Genomic DNA, 22,350 nt, shown 5'->3' on the forward strand with positions numbered 1-22,350 from the left:
TGGTTTGCTGTTTGGTCACAAATGTTGCATCAAACTGGTGTTCGCTTGTTCCTTGTCCGAAAGTAGCATTGGGACAGGCGCCCTTCCAAATTGGTTAAAAATTTATGGAAATATAGGAAATGCAAATCGGAACATTTTTAAATTAATAAATATCGTTTTCAATTTATAAAAATACAAATGAAGTTGGTAAATTAATGGTTAAAATTAAGCTATTGCACAAGAATAACACAACTATAATAAAAAAGTTTTAGGTTGAGAGAAAGGTTTCCTTTAAAACAGACAAGGTTGGATCGAATTGGTCGTATAAGATAAGCGATTAGTGAGTTGAGAGGAAGTGTGTCGAAAATTTCTAGTTCACGCGGACTTTATCTGCTGCTGAGCTTATCAACGACCTTCAAAACACTCGAAACTGGCAAAAATTCCATGCGAAAAACCGAAGGCGTCACTGCAAATATACTTTATGGGCTGTACATAAGGTCCAGGAATTCAGCTCCCTCTAATCAAATTCAATCAAATGACTGCGAAATTTATTCAGTGAAATTGGCAAAAACCACCCGTTTGGGAATAATAATATAGTAACAATTCTAATAAAGTAGTAGTAAGTATCGGCAATGCTTGGTCATTTCGTTTTCATTTGCACGTTTTATGTTTGTACTTTGGAAATTGGGGGCCTTTTAATAAGGGATAAAATTTAAGGTGAATAAAGAACCCAGCAGTAAGGGTGATTATAAATTAAAGTACGCTTATGTATTGTTATGTGTAAAAAATTGAATGTGTAAAAATCTTAAAAATGATTAAATTTGTAAGAATGTTTAAAATGTTAGAACAAATCGATTGTATTTGATAATACTGTAGAGTAGGGATACTGGATTCGTTGAAAAGTTTCTACCAGGTTGAAGGAAGCGTTTCCGAGTCGATCGTTTTGATGCTGTTTTAATACCTTTTCACATTTTTGTTAGTCTGTTAAATGTTATGCTTAAAGTTATTTATACTATAAACAACAAATTCATAGTCAGATATTTGTATTTTATCGCATCAGAAGCACTACTTAAGGCCAGAATGTCTACTGCACTTAATTTAAGTTAATGCAGCCAGCACTCAATCACACTCCATTTACGCGGCGATTCATTCAAAAGGTGAACTCACATCAAATCAATAGAAAGTGTGGCAAACTTTTCACAACCCACACATTATGCACAGTTGACATAGTTGACATAGTTGGCCAGGCAAGCAGAATTCTGCGATATGAATATGATGACTTGGACGGGTTATCGATTCAACGGGCCACTAATTGCTGGCCCAAATGGATGCTTGACTTGGCTCGGAGCCCGGAGGCCAAAATGGTAAGCACTGGGCGTCACGCACACACGAAATTGCTCACAAAATGCATACATAAATTTGCATTATTACTCCGGCCCGCAAATTGGCAGCTCTAAACGGTTTCTTTGCATAAATACTTCACTGATTGCGCTTAGAAATCCACTCATATTCTTTCAAGTAACTCCAAAAATGAAGCCAAGAAGTGGTTTAATGTAAGTGCTCTTCAGAAAATCAATCCCAAGCCAATTAACGAAACTGATTTTCGGCCTTGACCAAAAGCCACTTAACAATGCCGTCGACGGCATTTAATAAAACTGCGTTTATGGAATAAGTAAACAAACAAAAGGCGATCAGAAATACAACAAAGCACTCGGCCGCACAGAGCAAAAAGTACACAGTGCACATGAACCGAATACTTTCAATAGTTTTTGCTGTATTGTGCTTCACGCACTTCTAAGTGGAATCAAAAAACCAACAGAGCTCAATAAAAACAGCAATTGCGTCTAATTATCAGATTCATTCAGTATGATCATGTTCAAAATTAAATCAAGCCCAATTAAACGAAAAACCATGTATATTATGTATATTATTATTAACAACTATTATAGTATTATTAAGGTATTATAAATAAAACAAATTAATGTGACGTAAAGAAAATGTAAGAAATTGTAAATTACGTGTATGAAGATGTGTAAAGATACGAATCTGTGTATCTATAAGTTGCATAATTTTGGGAGGAGTGTGAAAAAATACTCGGCTATGGAAGACAAAATTTGGAATCTTTTATTTAGGCAAAGAAAAAGATCTGGCTGCTCGAGTCTTTGCACTACAAGTGCCAGCTTTACTAGTACTACTAATAATCTGTTGGACATCTGAAGGTAGATTCAGTTAAGTACTTGACCAACATCTTGCTACTTTAATCCATTGGCAACGTGCGTAAACCAATGGCAATGGACCACTAGCTCCCAAGGCGTTCTGTTCATCTGCCAATGCCAAATGCCAAACTCTTACTATCCATTTCAATGTGTGCACAGGTGCTGTGGTCTTGGCCAAACTCACTGGGTCGAAACCTGGAAAGTCGAGTGACTATAAATAGTTCCGGCTGCGCAGTGAAATGCCAGTTAAGATCACGATTAAACGCCAAGCAAAATGAAGAGCCCTCTGCGTCTGTCGACAGTCCTGTTTATCCTGTCGTTCGCCTGTGTGGTCCTGGCCAACAGCAGTAGCAGCAGTACCAGCAGCTCCTCACCCAAGATCTGTGTCCTGCGGAACTGCAACTGGAACTCCAGCACGAACGCCTGTGGCCGCTATGGACGCTCCAATCTGTGCAATCGCTTCAAGAACAGCTGCACCCTGCGATACGAGTCCTGCGTGGGCTCCACCACCTACACGGCGGTCAGTCTGTCCCAGTGCTCCGGGATCAGCGTGGGTTCCCGTGGAACCTGCGGAGGATCGTCGTCCTCCTCCTCATCCTCGTCCTCGTCCTCAAACGTTGTACCCATTATCATACGCAGGGGCTGATCTGTGTTGCTGTTCATGAAAATAAAATATCTTTAATCTATTACGTTTAAATTAAACATCGAAATAATTTGGCATCTTCTCACAAATATATCATTGTTATATCAATTTCTTTAAATTTAAGCTTCCCTTTCAATCTGGGACTGAATTCTTTGTTGATATCTGAATTCGTTAAATACTTTACGACTTGGAGAGTCAATACACCATTGTTCTACCTTATTTATATTGGTTTTGCTTTTCAAAATTATAGATGAACAGTATAATACGGTAGCTATAGACTCAAGGTTAGAGACCAAAAATCCAATGCAAATTATAAATACTTGTTAGCTCAGCTGTTAATTTGCATTATATGTATTAAAGTAGAACGAACTGTTTTCCTTTTTTCGCGATACAAACAAGGTAGGTGTGGTATAAAAGCCGAGATGAGTAGAGTGCATTTAAATTAGTTGAAAGCAAGATGAAAGCTTCATTGATAGTGTGTGTCATCCTGGCGACGGTCTTCATTCTGAACGTCTCCGGCAGCAATAGCAGCTCCTCCGAGGAAGGGTTCGACTCTCCAGTTGGTATCTCCCTGACCCGTTCTAAAACTAAGTCTCGCAGGTCCCAGGCCTGCCGTCGAAGTGTCCAGAAGAATTGCTCCTCCTCCACGAAGACCTGCGGTCGCCTGGGAAGAGCCAACATTTGCCAGGCTTTCAAGAACGACTGCCAACGCCAACTGAGCAACTGTGGCTCCAAAAAGTGTGAGTGAAACTACAGGACAGGGGGTCCATATCCCTTATTAACCATTTCCATTGCAGTCTATCGCAAGGTCGACCTGGTCCTCTGTCGTGGCTTGCCCATCGATGTCGTGCGACCCTGCGGAAGTGGGCAATCCTAGTGCCTTAAAGCCTTAGAAAAACTTTAACAAAGCTGTTGACTATTTCTTAAAGAACTAGACCAACCTTTTAATTTAATGCTTAAACTAAAAAGCAACTAAGGGTAAAACTTTAGTAGACTGTCAATTGTGAATTAAATTGTGTATTCAGTATATACAGACACAGAATAGATAATACGCTTAAAAATACATATATCGAATTCAGAAAATATTTAATATCAGAAAGATGGATTTTGAAAATAAAAACCGAACATGGTGTCGATTAACAAATAAATCAAAAACAAGAGAGAGCGCTATAGTCGAGTTCCCCGACTATCTGATACCCGTTACTCTAACTAACAAACATGTGAAAAAATGGGTGCGTGGTCTGGTGTCCGAGGTCCGGGGTTCCCTTTCAATCTGGGACTTAGTTCTTTGTTGATATCTGAATTAGTTAAATACTTTACGAGTTGGAGAGTCAATACACCATTGTTCTATTTTATTTATATTGGTTTTGCTTTTCTGGCCTGCGTGGTGCCGGGTGCGGGGTGCGTGGTTTGGGCTGCGTGGTGCGGGGACTGTGGTCCGGGGTGCGTGGTGCGGGGTGCATGCTAAATATTGTTCCTGAGATCTCGACGATCATACGGACAAACGGACGGACATGGCCAGATCGACTCGGCTATTGATCCTGATCAAGAATATATATATTTTATATGGTCGGAAACGCTTCCTTCTGCCTGTTACATACTTTTCAACGAATCTAGTATACCCTTTTACTCCACGAGTAACGGGTATAAAAAATGTGAAAAATTTGAAATCCACTTTTAACTAAAAACCCAATAACAATTAAGGGACAGCCTAAAAGTATATTTCTATAAACTTTCGAAAACACGAAGCTTCCCTTTTATTTGAACAGCAAACTTATTAAAATTCCGAACAGCTCACGTGTTGCTTTACTCACTTTTTATATGAACTAAGATATATTTACACAATTGCGAGCAAACTGAACTGATATGCGGAATGAACAAAGACCAGGTAATAAAAATATGTTTCTTTGCACATCAGAACATGGAAAGAATTGAGATGGTAAACATCTTCCAAGGTCGCCAGGAAAGATGAAAGTTTGCAGCGTATAAAAGTGGCAATACGCCATCGCCAATGAATTAGATGTTGAAATGCGTTTGACTTTGTCGCTTCTGTTGCTGTTGGCTCTGATCGCCGTGGCCACCGATGCCCAAAGGAATCGGAGAAGGACGAATGCCAGGACTTTGGCCACCGCCACGTCCAGGAAATCCCGAGCTGGAACCTCGAGAAAGCGTGCCTCCGCCAGCCGCAAATCCGTGATCATCGTGGGCAACGGAAGCAGTAGCTCCTCCTCCAGTAGCACCTCCACTCCATCCTCCCGATGCCGGACAACTACCACAAGCTGCTACGCCAACTCCAATGTCTGCGGTCGGTGGAGCTCCACTCGCCGGTGTCATCGGTTCAAGAACAGGTGCCTCATGGAGCGGGCCAACTGCCGGACAACCGTTTCAAGTGAGTATTAGCTGAGTTCCATTAGATACTAAAGTATCTTAGGAATCATAGCCAGAATATTTATCTGAATTACATATGTATCTAAGACTAGCATAGGTGAAAGTCTTGCTATGCAGTGGAGTAACTTTTGTAAAGAAAATAGTTCTTATCAATTATAGATAACAATAAATTTCAAACATTTTTAACAGGCTGGAACGTGGTTAATCTGGGCAACTGTTCGAGCATAGCTGTCAACAATACCGGCACCTGTACCAGCACCTTCTCATCATCCTCATCGACCTCAACTTCCAACTCACAACTGGCCAGCATACTCTCCTCCATTCTGGGATCATCATCCTCATCCTCGAGGGTCACGCCCATAATTATACGCAGAGGTTGAGGAGATATATATATTATTACACTATAAGCAATCGATCTTTTCTTTGAACTACATGAAATGCTGAATTTTAAGAATAAATACATTTTACAGAACTAACTAACAAGTTTGTTTCTGCATCTAAAGTTCAAATTTTCCTAAAGTCTTTTGCACTTTTGCCTGCAAAACAATGGCATTGTGAAATCACATAAAAGCAAGACTAAAGAGATTTATTCCTAAATTATGCTAATAACTTGAACTTTCACTGCCGAAACGTTTCGTAATGACCTATATTTCGGGCATGCCAACATTTATTTATGTGCGTGCGCAGAGTGCTCACTGTGCCATTCTAATTGCATCCGCAGGCGTTCGCCATTCACATCCGCACTACGCAAAAAAAAAGGAAAATGGCGAAAAATTGCAAACTAAAAAGCGATGCTCCATAAATTTACATTGTCCGCATGCATGTGTGTGTACGCTTGTTCGCTTGTCTGCGTGGCCGTAACCATAATTTCCCGCAGTTTTCCCCCTTTTCACACTGTTTTCCCCCCGCTTTCCCCCTGTCAAGTAGTGCGATTTATTCGATTGCAATTAAAAAAGAGCGAAAAAAGCGAAAATGTTAAAGCATACATCATGCGGATATGAAAGCCATTAAAACTAAACGACAGTTGCCAAAGCCCACAAAAACGTTTCAGTTAATCACTTTGTGGCTTAAAATCCAAAAATAAAAAAGAAGAGGGCTTGCATCAACAAGACGGGATTAGAGTTATAAAATAAACCAACTTTTAATTAAAAACTCTTATATAAGGGAACAATAAATACAACTAGCTTTTGTGCAATCTCCAGTTCCTTGCTTCAATAAGACAGGATTAGAGTTAAAAAGTAGAACAACTTTTGATTAAAAACTCATATACTCGGGTAAGGGAGCAATAAGTACAATTAGCTTATGTGCAATCTCCAGTTCCTCCAATCGCGATATTATTTGTAATGCAATACGTAAGCACATTCACTGATGTGCCAAGTTGGCCATAAGCTGCAAATAAAGAATACCATATTTAATAATACGATTTTTGGGTTTTCAAATAATTAAGCTAAAACCAAACATGGTCAACCAATAACTTTCACTTTTTAGATCCAAAAATAGGGGTTTCAGGGTCAAAAATATATGTATTTATAAATAAATTAAAAGCCTTTATAAAACGAAATGTTTAAATATGAATGCACATCTAATTACTCAGAGCTTATTAATATAAAGCTGTTATAAATATAGTTAGATCAAAAGCAGCTTACCTGTTTTGCCCTTGCAATTGTCGAGAAGGTACTGGCAATCAGTTTGATAGTACTTGCACGTGTATACCGCTGTACTTGTTGAATCAACGCCCGTTTGGAGTCGAATGCACCTGGGACTGGTCCTTGAACAGGTCCTTTTCGTGCTCCAGAGGCAGTAGAAGCGCTGCCGAGCCTCCAGCTGAGAAACCAGACTCAGCATCACGAAGGCATATACAATGAGAGCCAGGAACTTCATAGTGCCAATCGCTTGAAATTGAAGGTTGATCTTTAACTGGCTCGAAGTAAATGTATCACCCGTTTTTATAGTACCTACCTTTGCCATCTGTTTGCGATCGGCCAATATTTGATATTAACGAAAGTAAAATTCGAAAAGAGGCCCTAAACTATGTTATACTCTTTCAGAGAGTATATGAATTTGAGTGAGAGGCTTGCAGAGCACAATATACATATATGCTTGATCAGCATTCACAGCCAAGTCAATATAGTCACGTACGACTGTACATCCGTCCGTCTGTTTTTGCATGACACTTTTCCAAAAGTCGTAGAGAATATAGTAGTAGGAATATAGTGTTTTAAACTTTTTCCACAATATATAATATCGGGCTTAATGTAATACAAATGAGACGACTTTATCACTTAGCTGCCATAGATACGTAATCATTGCTTTATTGTTTTCAGTCATAAAGTGTTCATACGTAGTCACTACAAGAGCATAAAAACTTCGGCTTGCCAAAGCTAGCTTTCTTTTTTGTTGGCTTTGTTCTTGCCAAAATCTGGTGTTGAGTAAGCCAAAGCCAATTCCAAATGTTTGCCCGATCAAATAGAAGGTGACAGCGCTCAGTCAATCAGCCGATGGATAAATACCACAGTTTGTGGAGAAATTGTAGCAGGTGCGTTTCAGTTTAACCTACAAATGAATGGGAAAGGTTTCCACAAATGAATGGAAAAACAATTAGGTACTAATAAGTAAAAAGTTTAATTTAAGGAAAGCTATCCAAGCGTGGATGATCTCACTTTGCAACACATTCCATTAAAACTTTCCTCACTTACATTAGTGTTATTTTGTTCATTAAAATGACCTTGTTGTACAAATTTCGTGGACTTGCCGAAAACAGCTTATATAATTACCCCAGCCCAAAATGAGCCAGAATAGGCCAGAGGAATACAATTACGAAGGGGAGGTGCGGCAGGATCCGCAGGCAGGACCAGCGCAGTGAGTATTCGTTAGTAGAAAACCTATCGCCGTGGCTGCCACTCGCTTTTCCCGCACTCCATGCGTCAGAACCATCAGTCTTCTGCCTGTCCGTCCATCATGCGAGTTTCAAGTCCCCAGCTACCTTCACTAAAAGAAAACACTGGCATAAATCAAGCCACTGAAAGGATTAATCAAACAATGGGATAAGCTACATTTCAACACCAAAAGTGCAGTTTTAAAGAATGTCATTTTATTGAATAGCAGGGGAAAGGCTTTAAAAAAGAAATATAGAATGGAATAATTTTTTATGTTCTTGCTGATTTCTACTTGATAGCTTTTGAAGCTTTTCTCGAAGAGTTTCATTCCGCTTGGTAGGGAGTTTTCCTCAGTGCACTTACAATGCCCACCGTTTTTCATTTTGCCATTTTCCACCTCACATTTCCATAGCTGGCATGTCATGTCACGAGCTCATTTCACTGCATTTCCAAGTAAACTCCAAAATCCAGATTAAAGCACATTCGCCATTCGATGCCATTTGTGTGTTCAGTGAGCTATTTAATTCTGAGCCACATATAGCAGTGTCAGAAAGGGCATACAGAGTTCGTGGCTCAGCTGGTCAGCTTTTTTGTGCATGTATATTTCATACTTTTATTGCTGATTGCTGTTGTTTTTGGTAGCTCGCATGCGTTTGTTATTTTTTCAGTTTTTATCGCACCTTCGCAAGCCTCCCCTTTGACCTCTTTCTATTTAGTCGGCGATAAAGTGCAGCTTAAGCTCTGGTTACGAGTACGATTACTTTTTTGAATAAATTGCATTTGCCATGCCACGGGCCTGCGGCTTTCGGCCGAAAGTATGCAAAAGCTTAAGAATGATTAGGCCAAGGTGGAAATGCAGGGAAAATGGCGGTTGGGAAATGCACTTTAATTAGTTGGAGCATTTTGAATGGATGATTGCATGTCCTGCGAATGGCATGCTTATCGCTATTTGCGGCTATTGTCGTTCTTTCAGAAGCTTGGACTGACTTTTTGGTACAACACAAGGTCAAGGAGGGGGGTAATAATAATAAAAACGAATGAAAAACCATAAAAAGTTTATTTTTAACATAACAATGATGCAAGGCGAGCCCAGACAAGGCCCCTCACTGCAGTTGTTTGCTAATTATTTTCCATTTCCATTTAACTTTTTCGCGCCTTGTTTTCCAAGCAGTCCGCCCTTTCCATTTTTCTCTTTTCACTTTTCACTTTCCACTTGCTTAATGCGCTTTCCGACATGCCGCTGTCATTTTGCGCTGTTTTTCCGGACTCTTCCTCATTTGCTATTAATAAGCTTAAGACTTTTCCATTGCGGCTTGCTTGCATGCTTTGAGCTGCATTTCTTTTTTCTTGGCCAACACTTTTCATTGCACTGCATTATGCATGAGCCATATTTGTCACGCTAATTGAATAATAATACCGTATAATTAATGGGTAATAGTATCACCATACCAATGAATTTTAAACGCCAGCCGGAAAATTAATGTTTCATAGCCTACTTTCGAGGATTTCTTATTTATGAAGCTGAGTCAGCCTGTGAACCTCCATGTAACATATAGTCGCCATATAACTATAACCCATTAATGGCCCACTTAATGCCAATCAATCGATGCGAAGAATCCCGTCGTCGTAGGTAAACAAATAAATCAAATGGGTGGACATGTAGCGTATGTAAATTTAGTTTTGTCATTTACAGCAATAAATTTCGTATTATTTTTAGCTTTATGGGACGATTATTGGGCACATGTCTCCATATTCGACACGAACATGACACCCAGGCTCAGAAATCAACCGGAATAGGGAGCACCGGTTCCAATTTCCTGTCAATACCTTCTGGTTTGAACCTGAAGAAAGCTGGAGTACACTTGCAAAAACTAAACATTTCCTTGGTGAAGAATCCAATGCTCAACAAGTGAAGTATGAATAGCACAATATAAGGAAGTTCTATTGCGAAAATATATAAGCTTCAACGAATTTCCTACCTAAGAAGTTCGTATGCCTTGTTATTAAGGATCATATTTTTTCGCAGTTTACCCCAATATGTATATACTCACCGAGTTTCGTGTCAGTTGAGCGTCCGCAAAAACCGATTTTTGGATAACAAAAAACAAAGAGATATAAAAATAATAATAATATGGGGAAAGGCGAAAAGGGAAAAGGCAAAAGGAAAATAAGGGAAACCGGCGCCTGACACATACAAAAAACATTTGTTTGTTATACCGACTAAATGGATGTGAGTGCGTGGGTGGTTTGGGTGGTGTGGGTGGCTTGGGTGATTCTGGGTGGCTGTAATGGAGTGGAGTGGCTCAGCTGTGGGCTGGTGGGCTGGTGGGTGATTTTTCTGCGTCGAACTCACGAATTATCGATAAAACATGCTTCATGGGCGGAGTGAGGTGGACTCTGTCTCATTACGCCCACAACAAAAGCGAGTCCTGTGTTTTGGTCGGAGGCATGTTGAAAATTGAAATCGAAAATGAAACCGAAAACGAAAACGAAAGCTGGCCCCAAAACTTGTTTGCACTTTGTTGATTCCCCAATCTTTGCGATTTACGATTTATTTGCGAGCAAAATCAAATTATTGCATGTGTCACAACTTTCATTCGGCTCTTGGGGTGACAAAAAGCCCAAACAACCATAAATATACATATCTGCTCGTCAATAACCCAGTGTATAGTGTATAACAAGCCTTTGGGCTTCACAGCCCCCGAATCCTGCCATAATAAATAAAACTTTGTTCTGTCATAGTTTCAGCTTTGGGTTAAATGGTTTGTCGAAAGTTCCCAATTTCATTTGATTTTCCCACTGCTCTACATGATTTGCATGCACGGCAAGTGTGGGAAAAAACAACAAAGCACGGGGTATCATAAAAAAGGAAATGCTTGAAAATGAAACTTTGATGAGCTATTACTCATATTGACAAGGACCCTCATTTGTCTAGGATGATTGGGACAGGGATTGCCGGACTGATAGCGGTCCTTTTGGCCCGCATCGCGTATACGCAACGTGGCCTTGGCCACACAGTTAAGTGGAAAAGTTTGTGGCCAAGGATGATTAGCCTGCCTTCAAAAGGGTTGCTTTTCCAACTCATTGGTAATGGGTAAATGCTGTGCAATTTAAAGACAATAAGATCTTTAAGATGAAAAGAATCGTCGCAGATAATGGTACTTTTAAGCCGTGACATTGTATGGAATCTCGTAAGATAAAAATTCTAAACTAAATCGAATGATATATAGTGTATTAAGAGTAAGTTGTAACTGTAGTAGCGTTATTATCACCATCTTATTAGCTGTTTTTCAGGAATTTTTCATTAACTCAAGCGGAAATATTCAGGATTGTAAGTACTGGAAGTAAAAATAAGTTTATAAAGTACGTTTTCGAGCCTTTTTGAACCTTTTCCTATAAGTCAACCATAACAGCCATAAAAAGCAACTACCAGAATGCAGCAGAAATGTAGGATACATTACAGCAATATTTATGTAATGAAGTGCGTAAGGCGAATCAGGAAGTGCGGCACATGCGACACGTCAACATTCAATTTTCTAATGAAATTTTTATTATAATAAAGCACATATCCGAGTCATGGGAGGTTGTAGACCACGCCCACCTACAGACCAGGCTAACGTATTCATGGGAAACAGTGTTGCTTTCCTTCCTGCTCCATTTCCCCCGTCAAACTCCCCTCCAACATCCGAAAATTCTGTGTGTGTATAATGAATGCTGGCTGTGTATTGGTTGGTGGAAATGCTTCTATGCGTGTGTGCGTGTGAGCGTGTGAGTGCGATACCTCTCTCTCCTTCTCTCTCTCTCGCTTGGCGAAGTGGCCGCCCCTTCAAACAGAGTCCAACATGACCTACATTCCGGATCCGGGCGACGATGTAGCTAAGCAACTCCAGGGTCTCAAAGCCACCATCTCACCCTGGGCTTCATCCAAAAAAGCGGGAAGTCCGGGGAGCACAGGGCACAGAGCACAGCAAAAGCAGAAGAACAGAAAAGCACGCAGCACGCATAGGAAAAAGGACTCCCCGCTGGCAGTCCTGTGATCCCCCCTTCTGCCTCCCTAACCCAGTCATCTTCCCAGTCAAGCCTTATAAAAATTGTTTTCGGTCGCTTATTGGCAACAAATTTGCGTGCCTTGCATACAGAACAAAAACGGGAAAAGGACGAAAGCCAGAGAACAATCGCAGAGTTCACTACAGTAAAAAATCGGTACTTTGAACATGTCGTTAATACAAAAGAAAAGGCATTAAAAACCAAGAACTTCAAACTATGCATAAACTTCAGTTCTAGCTTTTGAATGGAGTAGAAACGAGATCATAACCATTTTTAACACAATAATTACAAAAGTTATGTAAGTAAGCAAAGTATAATTTCACTAGCATTTTGGTTCGAATTTTATTTTTGTCTGTACCGCAAACAAGATGAGAAACCTGATAAAGGTTGCTCCCACAGCGACTTCATTACAAAGTTTGCCAAATTGTGTAGGCGCTAAATGCAACAAATACAGTAAACAATTTATTAACTTGGCCTGAAGAGATTTTCGCAGGCTTCGCGAGGAATCAGTTGGATGGAAGTAAGCGGCTTGGTTTACCACTAACAAGTGAATTTCATTTGTTCGCTTTTTTCGCAACGCAATGTCATCAATCATTTTGGCCAGGACATTTGCTGCTTTTGGCCCAAATTAAACAGGGAAGTCGGGATGTGAGCGGGCAGGAAAACGGAAGTGAGGTTTGGCAAACAAGCCCGGTGCACGTGCGGTCATTTTGTCGTTTATTGTTGACTTTGGTCAAACAGAAAGTATATAAGAAATATAATATTTGAAGATGATCCCAGCCAAGCGATAGTCAGCACGTGCCGAATATGTACGAAATAAAATATCCTTCTTATATCATAATTAAGTATCCGCAAAGGTTACATAACGAAGAAAAAGCTACAGAAACGTTGCGTGATGAAAATATATAAGCAAGTGCAGAAAAGTAATCTTGCAAGCCAATGCAAAAATGCTTGTAATTGGATATTATTTGTAAGTATTAAATACGTAATTACTTTAGCATTTCTGCCACGGGCCCCCAAAAGAAATGCCAATATCTACAGCTGATCCAATTAAAGTTTTGTGAAACTGTTCGCCCAGAACTCTTTGATAAAGTTGCCAAGGTCCTGGAATCCTTGATTCGAATTTGCTGCTTGAATTTCAATTTCGTTTGTTCTCCAAGCGTAGCGAAAGCTAAATCTTTCCCAACTTTTGATAGTTTATTAAATTATTACAAAAAAATGAGGAAAAATGTTCGCCAAAGCGAACAGAAACTTTTCTAATAGCAACAAAAATTTGAAACAACCCAGTCGAGTGGATGGGTAGGCTGGTTGGGTGGTTGGATGGCTTGGATAGCTTGGGTGATTTCGGTGGCTTGGCTTGGCTGGATACACTTTGTTAGCCAAGTTAACTCTTTGCAGGCCCTGAACGACAGTTTGTTCTGTCGCTCGCTTCACAGTTCAGAACATTCAAATTACAGAGAAGGTTGGCAAGTCAAACCAAACGGAAGCAAAAGCCAAAAGTTCTCGGGGCAACTTGAGTGCAAGTTGCTCCATAAAATGTGCCAAACATTACCAACTCAAAATACATGCCAGACTGCCTCGGAACAGACCCAAAACTACAGTCCAAAAGTGTAACTGCCAAACGGAAACAAGACAGGGAAAATCCAAAAAAAAGAAAGAAATTACCAAAAAAAAACCTGAGAAAGCCATGAAAAATTCAGCAGAAACTTGTCCAGGTGGGCGGCAGGATTCAATGGGGCGGCAACTGGGCTGGGCGCCACTTCATTTGGCAGTGCGAGCGCTTCCTTTGGTCCTCGCCCAGGTGACAAAACCAGGTGCCCGGCCAAATGGATCCTGCCCGGTAAATGAATGCCTTCCGAGCACAATCGACTTGTGGAAGGGGAAACTATAACTGTATTGTACTCCGGGGCTTAATAATCCTGTCCATGGCCATAGTTTGCCCGGAAAAGCGCCTTCATAAGGATGCTTTAACTCGACAAGAGAAACTAACGAATGTATGTTAAAATTAAAATAGGAATAAGAGAAACTAACGAATGTATGTTAAAATTAAAACAAGAATTAAATAAATAAAACAAGCTTTTTTAAATAAAAGCAATCCCATCTCAAACTACCACATCCTAACACAAATCTATATCTGCCTTCCTTAAAGCGGAATTACCCCAACCAGAATTCGTATTTTATCGTGAAAACGCCAAACCATCTGCTCAAAGGCAGACCAGCCCCAGGGGCATATCTTAGGTTCCGCTGGTGACCTTCCCGATGGCAGCCCGAGCATTATAATAACACTTTCTCAAAAAGGTTCTTTATGGGGTTTCCACCCCATTCCATTCCAGTCCATTCCCCAACCAGCATTCCCTAGCCTCGAACCACCACCCACCATTAAGCACAGTTAGTTAGTCGTTCCTTGTTTCTCGTTTCCCTTTCCTTGAGTCCATTGTTCCGCGGTATCTCCGCTGCTCTCTCCTCTCTGCCGCCCAGTTCTGCGCGACGACTATGGCCGAAAGTAATCTTCCAAGGCAAATGTGAACCACAAACAAATTTATAGCTGCAATGCGGCCAGGCCGAGCATAACGGGCCCACATTTCTGTGAAATCTATGTGAGTGGATGTGCAGAGGGGATGGGAGGGGAAGTGGAGAAATGGAACTCAAAAGGAAACTGTCGAGTGAGGACGACTATAAAAATATACAACAATACTGCCAAGGCAACGGGACATAATGAGCCAGGGCCAGACGGCCCGAAACGGTAAATGGTAAGCGGTAAGTCTCTAATCGGTTAACGGTAAAACCGAGCTCAGCTGAGCGAATGTGGGCCACCAGCAGGAGAGCGAGAGCGAACAGTTTGGGCTTTGGATTGTTGCTTTTGAACTGCACCTCCTTTGCAGTACCGTTAGCGTTTTTCTGCTTTCGTACTTTGCATGGCCATTTGTTACGTATGCGGAGCAGTAGGACTCTCGTTCTCTCTGCAGACTTGCCTTATTTGGCTGCATACTGTAAGGCGCTCTCCCGTTACTCCTGTCTTTTTAAATTTCGATGCATAAGTTGAGGCGCCGCCTCTCTCTCTTTCTGAATTTTTGTTCTCTCTCTCTTTACTTTCACGTTTTGCTGCATACACTCTCTCCTTGCTCTCTCCGCTTGTTTATGCGTCATTTCTTTTGGCTTTTTCTCACTCATCTCTCTTTTTGGCTAGTAATTCGTTCGTCTATCGTCCATCGCTTTTCTTACGAAGCAAACGCAGGGGCAACAACAAATATTATTTCTTGCTCAATTTTATTTTTCTTCCTTTTCATCTTGCCCTTCCCTTTTTTTCTGCTGGTTCGCATTGCAGCATTTTACGCAGACAAGCGAGCACATTCTTTTCCCTGAAAGAGAGAGGAAAGAGGGAAGGCTTTGCGACGTTTTCAGCAAATGTTCGCCATTCATTTTTGTCATCGGCGCCTTTGCTGTTGCTATTGTTGTTGTTTTTGCTGCTGTTGTCCTTGTTGCTGCGCTTGTTGTTTTTGGCTGGGATGGTGCCTGGAAAACTTTTTGGCCTCGCCGTGAATGCTTCTTCTTACTTGTTGGCGTTCGTCACCCAAGAAAAAGGTCGGGCACATGTTTTTGCGTTTTGATCTACCTAATGTCTCAACAAAAACAATCTTATATATTATTAAATAATATTTATACATTATTAACACTATTCTATTTCTATTGTTTTTTCGCTTGTTTTTTTTAAAACAATTTTATTTATTTTAATTTTTTATTATTTTTTTTATAAAACTATACATTTATAGAAACAAATATTAAAATTTTTAACAAAGCAAATAATATAATATATAAAAAAGAAAAGTCTATTTCGCGTTGTTTAAATTTCTGTAAAAAGAATGCAAAAAAGGAGGCGATCTTCAGATTTTGGGCATAATATATTTCGTTTTTCAGGAATTTTGCTACCACAGGCACTCCAGTGTCTACCAGACACCCGGGTGTTTGGCGAGACACCCGGGTGTTTCCGAGAAATAAATGAGTGTTTTTGCCACTCATCCCTTTTTGGGCACTTGCCTTTTTCTGCATGTTTGCCTTCTCTACCCTTCGTTGGGACGAAAAAATGGTGAAACGATATGAGAACGGAATGGGAATGGAATGACTACGCTTACTTTTGCTAGCTAATTTATGCAATGGCTACTGGGTTTATTTATTATATCCTTTACTCGTAGAGTAGTAGGGTATACTAGATTCGTTGAAAAGTATGTAACACGCAGAAGGAAGAGTTTCCGTCCGTCTGTCCGTATGAACGTCGAGATCTCAGGAACTGTAAAAGCTAGAAAGCGTGCAAGATTCAGCATGCAGACTTCAGAGACCCCGCACCACGCACCCCTCCCCAGCTCCCCTCACCACGCACCCGCATTTAATTCTTAAAAAAAAGCTTTACATTATTTTCCAAATCTTTCTTTTAATTTAGCCCATTTAAATCTTGGAATGTTACTTCTTTTAAGTATCCAAAATACGTTGCTTTGATCTTGCTTCAATTCAATTCAATTCAATTTAACGTTAAATTAGGTAGGAAGTACAGAGAGACCACTGTACTAGTGAATCCCATTTTTGGCAGAACGCACCGAAGGGCTTTCAGATTACATTCACTCTGTGGCTCCCCTTTCATGCCAGTTTCATTAGGTAGATTTTCCACCTGAGCGAGGAACTTTTCACCACCACCCACTCACCCAACAACAATGTTCTGCATTCACAAGTTCGTTTCATGCCCTTATGGTTTTCTTTTTTCCCAGCAGGCCCCTCTGCATCGCATTTTCCCTCGTTTGCTTTGCTGCAGCAGCTTTCATTCATGCCACGTCAGTTGACATAATGCGACACGGCCACACACAAGCAAAAAGCCACCCACTGAAGGCGACCACCCACCGCCCCCCAGACAATCACCACCTACCAACCCGCCACCCACCCTCTTCGTGCTCGACTACTGCACTTGGCAAAAGTTTCTACCAGGCATTGCCATGAAAGTGCCATTCAAATTTAGCGCCCCCTCGCCACGCCCCCTTTTTCCAGTTGCCCCTCGATCGAAAGGGTTTCTATTTGGTATATTCTTTGGCTTTGCAACCAGGCAACACGGTCAACACAGCAAGCCATGCTTGTTTATCCCTAAAAACAATAACAAACTCAACAAACTCGACTCAGAACTCGACAAGACCTCGACACAGGCATACCCAGAAAACCCAAAATCATAAATCGGGAATTATAGAAAAAGGGAGCATAGAGGTTGAGCTTATGCAAATACGTGGAATACTCTGCATTTTATGGAGGAAGCTTTAGTTACCAGATTACTTTAACTTCGTGATTTTGTTTACTATAAATTCCTGTGTGCATTTAAATTTATACATTTTAAAAGAACTTGAAACACAAAAATACCGCATTGAAAAGGTATAAAAACGAAGATATTTCAATGAGAATTTTTATAAAAGCCAAGATCCGTAAAGCTGCAAAGTAAAAATGGGTTGGTATAAATTGATTGTTATAGGTTAAAGCCAGTTAGAGCTATATCCTTATTCCAGATACCACCGCCGAACGCCAGGTGAGACTGGAAGGAGTGGAACGCGTGCTCAAGATGTCCCAGGAGCGCATCAAGATAGCCATGATCATTCCGAAGCTGCTGGAGAACCCCGAGAAGCTGAAGAGCGTCCTGAAAGGCACCTGCTATGAGGAGGTCCTCGAGCCCATCGATGACATGATCCACCACCTCGGCAAGCAGAGTGGACGTTCCAAGCTGCCACACGACCACACCACCATGCGAATCGTGGACTTCTTTCTGGTCAACCATAGCATTCACCGATTCTTTCCGAACCTGAAGAAGAACCTTAACGAACGGGATCGAAAGCTGCTGGCCGCCTTCCACTTCCTCCTGGAGAGCGCCCATGTCCATCTGCACCGATCCTCGCGAAGCGAGATCACCAAGGAGCGGAAGCTGCATGCCATCTATCACCAGAATGTGGACATCCAGAAGAAAATCAAGGACCTGAAGGCGAGCCTGGCATTCCAGAAGGTGATTGGCAAGTGGAAGAACGCCGCCAAGGGCATCTATCTGATGAAGGTGGAGGAGGACCTGGCCAACAAGAAGTGGCAGAACAACGTGGCCATTCAGAACGAAATGTATGTCTCGATTTTCAGTACTATAAGCTAGATACATCGTTTATTTTCCAATTTACAGTGAAAAGTGCAATCGCACGATGCGAAGTTACCACAAGAGCAGCATGGAGAGGCAGAAGGAACTGGAGGAGGAGCTGGTAAATGCCCGGGAAAGCTACGAGAAGATGACCAAGAAGCACCTGGCCGAGGAGCACGAGCTGCGAAACGAAAAGTAGGCTACATTCTGAGTTATCTACCAAATGTATGCATTCTGATAATCCTGAATAGAAACAAGTTGCTCCTGCAACTGCAGAGCATGCTAAAGAAGTACGACACCAGCCTGGGCGAAAAGATGCGCGAGAATCTGGTGGCGGAGGATCAGTATCTGGCGGCCAAGAAGGTCCTCGACGACTTCATGGTCCAGTACAGACAGGAGGAGCGCGTCTACAAGAACATCGTGGTCAAGCGGGAGGAGGAGGAGCGTCGCATCCAGCAGGAGAAGCTGGTGATCTTCATGATGAACCGGGCGGCGGCCAAGATCCAGAAGTACTGGCGCAAGTGGAAGAAGGATCAGCGCAAGAGGAAGCGCCAGGGAAAGGGCAAGGGCAAGAAGGGAAAGTAGTGTCCATTTCCTGACCTCTATATGTTTCTACATTGTACCATTTATATGTAGAGATACAAATATATTCCCACCTTCTACTACTACTACTAACTTTTAAGTCCTGTTTCCATTTTTCAAAAACTGTCACATGTTAAAAAGTTGTTTGCTACAGCTTAAATGTTGTTTGCCAGTTTGGCTTGCCAGCTTTTGTGGCATGAAATGACAAAGCATGCATAAGTACCCATGTATGCAAATTAATATTTCCATAAGAGAAAAGGCAAATGTTTACTCGCAATTAAATCGTGTTTACTTGGCACTTGACAAAACACGGAGTTTGCACACAAATGTGAATTGACTTTTGCTTACTGAAACTTTCTAGCATTTCTAATACAATTTGTTATTTAATTTGTTATTCTTGAATTAGTTACTTAAGTTATTTATTTTATTTGGTTAATTTTGAGCCAAACCATGTAAGCAAATGTACATTTAAATTTATTTGAAACATAAAATGAAACCCAGTTTGATAGGATTTCTTATCGAACTGCGATAAATTGCGCCTAAGACATTGTCAACGTTTTTTTTTCGACGGGGTGAAGGGGCGAATTGTGGGGCTTCCCTGCGATTGCGAAAATCCAAGAGAGAATGAAAACGCCTGGCAGAATGTTTACCCAACACGCACACACACACACACACATGCAAAAGGGAGGAGGGAAAAGCCGAATTTTCATGTCTTGCGGGGCGAACGAAAAATGGCGCATTGCTGTCGTCGCCAAGCGACAACGACTACGACTACGACTACGACAACTACAAACGCTCTTTTGGCCCGATGTTTGCTGCATTGTTACTTCATTTTCATTCTCGTTTTCGTTACCTAGCCATCGCCATCCCCATCGCCACACCACCCACCTCCCATGGCCCACCCTTGTGGCATGTCTAATTTTCCAGAGGTTAACATACTTAACTTGTTGGCATGCGTTGCAAATGCGCCAAGGCTGCAGCGTTGCACCAAGCGGCGCCACATTGCGACAATTCGCTGCGGCAAAGGAAATCGTACGGCAGCTGGAAAATGCGCAAAATCGCCGTCCAATGGTGTCCAGTGGCCAACTGTCCCACGTCCAATGTCCAATGCCCAATGCGAAATCCCAGTGGAATGGCCCAACGTTCCGCATTGTAATGGCAAACACGCATTCGCTGACCACCAATTGGTAGACATTATCTTTAGTCTAAATAAAAAATGTACTATATATGTACTTATGCTTCTTATTGTATAGCTAAGATCTAAATAGACATTTATTTTTAAGTAGAGCTGAATAAAGACGACGGTTTGAATACCAGGCATTAATAAATCAATAATATGCGTCATTTTGTCATAGGTGATCGATCATTTCTTAGGCAACTGTGCGTATGAGCAATGTAAAGTGGTTTGGGTGGGTCAGGTTAATTAAAAGGTTTACTATTTATTTAACTAATTTGTATTTAGAATTATTATAAGTACCTTCTTAAATAAGGTTTTCTTTATACTGCTTTTTTTAGCAAGCACTTAAATTTCTTATTCATAAAAAATACTCCAAAACATACGTTAATCACTGTGCATTCATGCTGAAAACAAAAGTTTTGATAAGCTCGAAAAGAATTCATGGGTGTACATTTGCTGACTCTCTGAGGAATGAGTCTTAAAATCCCAGCCAATGCTTATCACTCTTTCATTATTCTCATATTTATTCCAAAGGCATTTAAAATCCTGATATAACTTATTAAAATACATAGGTTTTCAAACTCAGATCAGTAATTCTTTTGTAGCAAAGTCTAAAATTCGGCCAAATTCAAGCCCCTCGTAAACTGAGTCCAATTCCAAAGTTACCGCCATGGCCAAACGCGATATCCTGCCCGTCTTTCCCTCCCGAGCCAATTCGGTGATCATGAAGCAGCGGGTTCTGGCGGCGAGGAGGGGCGTGGGTCTCCTGAAGCGGAAGCGGGACGCCATCGACATGAAGCTGCGCGAGCTGCGGCGCATCCGTTTCGACCAGGACATGATTGGGGATGAGACGATGCGCCATGCCATATTCTCGATGGCAAAGGCCAATCTCCTGGGCGCCGACTTCAAGCCGCAGATGGTGAGCCGCAGCCACATGGCATCCGTATCCCTGCGCCGCACGGAGATCAAAATTGTGGGCGTCAAGCTGAACACCCTGGAGCTGGAGGCGAAGGGCGTGGGCGCCTTTCCGCTGACGGGGCTCAGTTGTGGTGGGATGCAGGTCAACCGGATCAGGGATTGCTATACGACGGCACTCAAGGCACTGGTGGAGTTCTCCTCGCTGGAATACCAAGTGCGCATGCTGGAGGCGGCCTCGCTGCAGACCAACATGAGGGTCAATGCCCTGGAGCATGTGGTAACTATAACTATAACATATTATGTGGTGATCTATATGATTTAATACACCCAGGTAATACCCGTTCTGCAAAATACCTACAACTATATATGCGGCGAGTTGGAGGAGTTCGAGCGCGAGGACTTCTACCGCCTGAAGCGCTCCCAGGCGAAGCAGCTGGAGGCCAAGATGGCCTTCACCGAGCTGATCAAGACCAAGAACATGACCGACGAGGAGCTGGAGACCTACATAAAGCGGAACATAAGTCATGCACGTCCTGCGGTCGACACACCCTTCGATCAGGATAAGTTCGAGGAGCGGGAGGTGAAGAAGCGGATGCGGGAGGCCCGAATGTCCATGAAGCAGCGCCGCGAGGAGGAGAAGAAGGAGGCCCTCAAACGGGGCGAGCCCCCGCCGCCCACATCCTTCATCACCACCCATGGCGCCTCGCTGAGTTTCGCTGGTCGCCAGAGGGATCCGCGTGCCAGCAGTGGGGATCTGTACAGCACCAAGCGGATGCTCCTCTCCTCCGCCACTGGGACGGAACGGAGGTCCACAATTAGTGTGTCTAATAGAAAGTCCGATTCTTCTGCGCCCGAAACCCAGGAAACTGCGCCCAGATCCAACAGAGCGTCAAAGGAAAATGACGATGCGCCCAAGGAAAGTTAGTCGATTTACGAATAAATCATAGTTGCACCATTATCACAAAAGCAATCAAACTAAATTTAACATATCTCGAAAACTGCAATTGTCAAATAAATTCCAAGTATTGTTATATTAGAGGATTTTATGGCTTTAAATATAGATAATTGCATACCCTCCTAGAATGTATATTGATTTCAGTCGGAAGTTTGCCACGCTGTAAAGGAGACTTTTGGACCATATAAAGTATAAACATCAAAAAAAAATATAGTCAAAAAATATGTATGTAAGTTTAAGCTTAAATTTTGTGATCGATAAGCCTCCAGCCCGATAAAATTTTCGTTCATTTGTAAATAGAGATTTCATTTCTGTATTATTGATAAAAATGTTTCTACGATAATCGCAGTTCGTGGCGTAGCAAATGAAAAAAGCGCAAAGTGAAGTAAAGAAAAGAAATACAAATGTATACATATTAAATAAAATT

General features: G+C 41.6%; 6 protein-coding genes across 7 annotated transcripts; 5 read left to right on the top strand and 1 right to left on the bottom strand.

Moving 5' to 3' along the window:
* Nucleotides 1-2,466: 2,466 nt before the first annotated feature.
* LOC122614808 (uncharacterized protein DDB_G0271670) lies at nt 2,467-2,841 on the top strand. The gene has a single exon (XM_043789465.1). It carries the CDS (start codon nt 2,470-2,472, stop codon nt 2,839-2,841), a length of 372 nt encoding a protein of 123 aa, XP_043645400.1. The 5' UTR covers nt 2,467-2,469.
* Nucleotides 2,842-3,295: 454 nt separating this feature from the next.
* LOC122614686 lies at nt 3,296-3,715 on the top strand. Of its 2 annotated transcripts, XM_043789303.1 has the most exons (3): nt 3,296-3,384; nt 3,439-3,578; nt 3,636-3,715. In XM_043789303.1, exons 1-3 carry the CDS (start codon nt 3,296-3,298, stop codon nt 3,713-3,715), a joined length of 309 nt encoding a protein of 102 aa, XP_043645238.1. The 2 variants fall into 2 exon arrangements, with proteins under 2 accessions (XP_043645238.1, XP_043645237.1); XM_043789302.1 differs by having other exon boundaries at nt 3,296-3,578.
* Nucleotides 3,716-4,866: 1,151 nt separating this feature from the next.
* LOC122614822 (uncharacterized protein DDB_G0271670) lies at nt 4,867-5,606 on the top strand. Its single transcript, XM_043789484.1, has 2 exons — nt 4,867-5,227; nt 5,416-5,606. Exons 1-2 carry the CDS (start codon nt 4,867-4,869, stop codon nt 5,604-5,606), a joined length of 552 nt encoding a protein of 183 aa, XP_043645419.1.
* A 920-nt stretch (nt 5,607-6,526) lies between these two features.
* LOC122614830 lies at nt 6,527-7,107 on the bottom strand. Its single transcript, XM_043789499.1, has 2 exons — nt 6,873-7,107; nt 6,527-6,615 (listed from the first exon to the last, which is right to left on the bottom strand). The coding sequence occupies exons 1-2, from the start codon at nt 7,105-7,107 to the stop codon at nt 6,527-6,529; spliced, it is 324 nt and encodes a 107-aa protein (XP_043645434.1).
* Nucleotides 7,108-17,287: 10,180 nt separating this feature from the next.
* On the top strand, nt 17,288-18,973 carry LOC122613974 (dynein regulatory complex protein 10). The gene is made up of 4 exons (XM_043788421.1): nt 17,288-17,625; nt 17,684-18,278; nt 18,337-18,486; nt 18,543-18,973. The coding sequence occupies exons 1-4, from the start codon at nt 17,622-17,624 to the stop codon at nt 18,874-18,876; spliced, it is 1,083 nt and encodes a 360-aa protein (XP_043644356.1). The 5' UTR covers nt 17,288-17,621; the 3' UTR covers nt 18,877-18,973.
* A 1,636-nt stretch (nt 18,974-20,609) lies between these two features.
* On the top strand, nt 20,610-22,009 carry LOC122614108 (V-type proton ATPase subunit D). The gene is made up of 2 exons (XM_043788588.1): nt 20,610-21,245; nt 21,300-22,009. Exons 1-2 carry the CDS (start codon nt 20,721-20,723, stop codon nt 21,891-21,893), a joined length of 1,119 nt encoding a protein of 372 aa, XP_043644523.1. The 5' UTR covers nt 20,610-20,720; the 3' UTR covers nt 21,894-22,009.
* The last annotated feature ends 341 nt before the right edge of the window (nt 22,010-22,350 follow it).

Source organism: Drosophila teissieri, chromosome 2R (assembly GCF_016746235.2).
Source record: "Drosophila teissieri strain GT53w chromosome 2R, Prin_Dtei_1.1, whole genome shotgun sequence".
Classification (NCBI taxonomy): domain Eukaryota; kingdom Metazoa; phylum Arthropoda; class Insecta; order Diptera; family Drosophilidae; genus Drosophila; species Drosophila teissieri.